This window comes from Nuphar pumila, chromosome 17 (assembly GCF_984573655.1).
Source record: "Nuphar pumila chromosome 17, dmNupPumi1.hap1.1, whole genome shotgun sequence".
Taxonomy (NCBI): Eukaryota; Viridiplantae; Streptophyta; class Magnoliopsida; order Nymphaeales; family Nymphaeaceae; genus Nuphar; species Nuphar pumila.
The window spans coordinates 80,922,116-80,926,572 of record NC_143265.1 but is presented as its reverse complement, the minus strand read 5'-3'; the positions used below and the strand labels follow the sequence as shown (position 1 = coordinate 80,926,572).

General features: G+C 37.9%; 1 protein-coding gene across 1 annotated transcript; it reads left to right on the top strand.

Annotated features, from left to right (window-relative positions):
- Window positions 1-1,230: 1,230 nt before the first annotated feature.
- LOC149812448 (sterol carrier protein 2-like) lies at window positions 1,231-4,214 on the top strand. The gene is made up of 4 exons (XM_089992781.1): window positions 1,231-1,528; window positions 3,064-3,124; window positions 3,640-3,739; window positions 3,906-4,214. Exons 1-4 carry the CDS (start codon window positions 1,403-1,405, stop codon window positions 3,985-3,987), a joined length of 369 nt encoding a protein of 122 aa, XP_089848907.1. The 5' UTR covers window positions 1,231-1,402; the 3' UTR covers window positions 3,988-4,214.
- The last annotated feature ends 243 nt before the right edge of the window (window positions 4,215-4,457 follow it).

Below are 4,457 nucleotides of genomic sequence, written 5' to 3'. Positions count from 1 at the left end.
TATGCCCAGACACAAAAAGAGCAAAGAGACAAAAATGCAAAAAGCTTCTTTATAAATACTTGAAAGCAAAGTACATCAAGAGAGGGAAAGAGGGTCCAAATATACGAGGTGCTTAAGCCGTAAGGCCTTGTGGAACACTTTAGAGTGCCAAAGAGGTATATACATCAGAGCAAAAAGGTGAAAAACATGGCAGTCCGGAACAGACAAACCCCTACTACTTATACAACTCATACCGTTGGGTATCGAACTTGCAACGTCCCAACACAAGGACACATGCACTAATTAACTGCTCTCACCAAATAAGCGGAGCCCCCCGTTGATAACATGATGCTTGTCGTATCCTTCTTGTTCTCGTTCCCATCAAGGGCTTCCTTGATGTTTTGTGTTTTCTACATACTCTTGAGAATTGGTGCTTACCCACTTTCATTTCTCAAACTGCTTCAGGCATTCACTTTTACTATGCATAAGATGGCTGTTAGGGGGAACTCCTTCCGTACAGAAAACCATAAAAAAAGAACGTGATTAAAACAAAGGAAGAAATACATGGTGTTCCACCTGAGACTGAAATCTAACATCATGTTGAATTGCATAGCATGGTTCTATCAGAATCCAAATCATATGCATACATGGCACCCGATTGTTAGGGCTGTCGCTAAAGTCCTGTTTGTAGGAAAAAGTTTTGGAAGAAGGAAAAACCTATTCCAAAATGGTGACACTCACGCATTTCTCCATGTTTCAAGCAAACATGGGAAAACTTTAACCTAAACTTTTTTTTTTGTCAGTTTTGGTTCATCTATCAGGGAATAGAAGAAATATTTCATTATTTTATTAATATTATATATTTTATTATTTTGATCATGAAGCCTCATCACGTAATTCCATCCCCCCCTCGTCCCTACGCGGGTTTTGATTTTTAACCTTAATCTCCGTTTCATGTCCTCCATCCCGGTCTAAACGGGGCAAAGTGGGGGCAAGACCCATTTCTCCTGGTCGACTGCCATCCCTACTGACCTCATCCGGCAGGAAACTTGATAAAAAAATAAAAACCCTTATCAAAGTCTGTTTTATTCAACTATTTTACTAAAAAAGTTAATTTCATTCGTTTATTTAACTAAAAAAAATTGGACACTGACAAGTCAAACATGAGGCTCTTTTAGCATATCATGCAAATGTGGGATTTTAAATGAAAACCCTGAAAATCAAAAACTGGATGAGGAGTTTGCCAGAGGTAGGTAGGCGTTACTTGTTACGTGGAGGAGTCAGCGTCTTCCTGAGAAGTATCTCCCCTCAGAACTCTGAATCTAAGTCCCAAGAAAACCCTATAAAGAAAAACTTGGGAACGTCGGAAATCGGGTGAAATTCCAGGAAAAAAAGGTGTTTTTTTTCTGTCAGAGGGGCGGAGATGGGGAAATCGGATCTGAAATCAGCGTTTCTGATGGAGCAGATGAAGCAGCATCTCACCACCGACTTGGGGAAGGTGCTCACGAAGAAGATCGGCCTCGTTTACCAGCTCAATATCGCCCCGAAGGTGCGTTTTTTCTCCTATTTCTTTTCTAGCTGCTTTTTCGGATTTTTCTTTGGGGATTCGAAATTTAATTGACAGTATAATTGTGGGTCGAGCGATGGATTCATGTCGCTTATTTAGGGTTTCTGATGAAGTAAGGAATAAGCGATTATTTTAGGTTTTGTTTGGATTCAGGAAATTTGTTGGAATTGGAATCCAGTTCCATTTAGATTATCCTTTTTCCCCGATTATAATGCAAGGATTTTCATGGGATCCACCCAATTCGGTGAATCCATACACGGCCTTAGTTTCACCCAGTTGCGGGGGAAATTGTTTTTTTTATTTTTTATTTCTAATTGGGAGGATTTGGATATGCTGAGGGAGTTTTTATGACTTTTTGTTTTTCCCTGCTGTTTTCGGTATTTTGATTAGAGAGGTTGCGGAGTTTTGGGGTTTTCTGTATTTGGGCATTCGAGTACTACCTGTTCACCCATGTAGGTTTTTTTTATCTGGCGTCTGCTATTCTCTCTTTTGGAAGGTTCTTGTTATATGAAGTAGAACAAGTTATCCGGCGTCTGCTACACCAGTTGTTTATGTTCAGCTCATCGAGCCTAATATATATATTTAAAATATATTGTTACTAGTTAATGAACCATACAAGCCAAGCCTATTCGAACACCTACACCAGTTGTTTATGTTCAGCTCATCGAGCCTAATTTATATTTTTAAAATATATTGTTACTAGTTAATGAACCATACAAGCCAAGCCTATTCGAACACCTACACCAGTTGTTTATGTTCTGCTCATCGAGCCTAATTTATATTTTTAAAATATATTGTTACTAGTTAATGAACCATACAAGCCAAGCCTATTCGAACACCTACACCAGTTGTTTATGTTCTGCTCATCGAGCCTAATTTATATTTTTAAAATATATTGTTACTAGTTAATGAACCATACAAGCCGAGCCGAGTCGAAACACTTACACCAGTTGTTTATGTTCAGCTGGTTGAGCCTATTTTATGAGTTTGAATGAACTCCATATGAGTCAAGCCACGAGCGGCTCATCTTGTTTCTGGTCCTACATCAGCATTATCACGTGAAAATTCCTTGCTCTGTTGTATATCCTTAATTTGTCTGATTATTGGAGTTATTCTACATAAATTTGTAACAGGCATCCACTAACACTCATTCTTGCGGATTATAGAAAGTGAAAACTGTAATGTGGATTAATTTATATTGTTGGAAACTTTAGCTGTTTTCTATTTGCTTTTGCTTTCCATTTTCTTGCCATGATATGTGCCATTAAAGTTTGTCTTAGAGAAATCTTGATCTCGTTTTCTCTTTCAATTTATATAAAGTTGTTATTATTAATTTATTACAACTCCGGTTTGAATCTCAGTTGTAATGAGATACTTGTGGACAAGCAAATGTGTGTGGTTCTTGCTTGATTTTTGTTACATTTCAGATGAAAATTGCCTCTGCATATTTGGATCAAAGCTGCGTGTATTCCTGAATCATCTTCTTGATGGATTCAATGGTTTGATATTTATTGCAGAAAATTGGCGTTGATGAAGAGACTTATGTTGTTGACCTTAAGAAAGGAGAGGTGACAAAGGGTGAGTTCTCTTATTCTATATGTGCTTTAGGTATGTAGTCCATAGGGTGAACCAGGGATCAAGTAATCCTAGATCATTTGAGTCCAATCCTGGACTTCTATAGTAGATAGTCAGGGTGCAAATGGGTTCTGGTTGCTCTAATGCCTGGTGGACTGGTAAGTAACTTTTAGACATTTTTTGTGGTAGCTTTGGCTGGGCCTGAATTTGGGCCCATTTAGTTTAATGGGTTGAGTATAAGTTTATCTTAGTTGAACTTGCCCAAACCCTGGAAGCTTTTCTCCTGGTGGCCTAATGAGCTGTCTCATTCTGTTCTGGAAATTCTTGAATATTCAATCGCCTAAGTTGCTGCTGAGTAGCCAGTTTGGTATTGAAGCTGATGCAACTCAAGAATCGAAGCATCTGAGTGATAGATTGGTTATAGAATTTAATCTTGGTGTTTTTATCTGAGATCTGAAGAAATTACAAGTAATGGCTTTTTAATGATCTTTATTGTTTGTTTTCTTTTGGGTGTCCAGGACCATATGAAGGCAAACCTGATGTGACATTTTCCTTCAATGACAGTGATTTTATGGCTATAGCCACCGGAAAGATGAATCCGCAGATTGCATTTATAAGGTATTGTACAAAGATTGATCACTTGAATTTTCATATGAGATGAATAATTTATTGTTGATCTCACATCATACATGGCTTTGTTGAAGTCAATGTTCTAGAAAATTCGAGTTACATTCTTGTTTCTTTGGGAATTCAGTATTTTAAAATTTATTCTCTTTTATTGCAGGGGAGCAATGAAGATCAAGGGCAGCTTGAGTGCTGCACAGAAGTTTACTCCTGACATATTTCCAAAGCCCTCCAAGCTTTGAGCAGGCTTATGTTTAAGCAATTTTTTGCGATTTATAGTAAAGTGCATTTAGAGATATTTTATACATGTGCTTCTTATAGGGAGTTGCATGATTGCATCTAGTGTGATAGGCCTACAGTATATCCAAATTAGTAGAGCAGATCTCTGATTGGCCTTATCATTTGACATTGCTCCATAAATCGGTGACATGCAAGTATATTCATGATGAATAATGATCATGTTTCTGATGTAATCTTCCTTAGTAGTTACCAACGGGGGCTCCTTTTGTCTGGTAGGAGCAGCTAGTGCACATCACCTTGTGTTGGGACGTTTCAAGTTCAAATCCCAATGGTACCGTTGTAGAACTGGTAGGGGTCTGCCTAACCCCAGCTTGCTTTTAAAAAAAAAAAAACTTAGTGGTTAAATAATATGAACATGTACAGTTTACTCTTATGCTATGCCATGGAATATGCACATGCAAATTTGATCTAG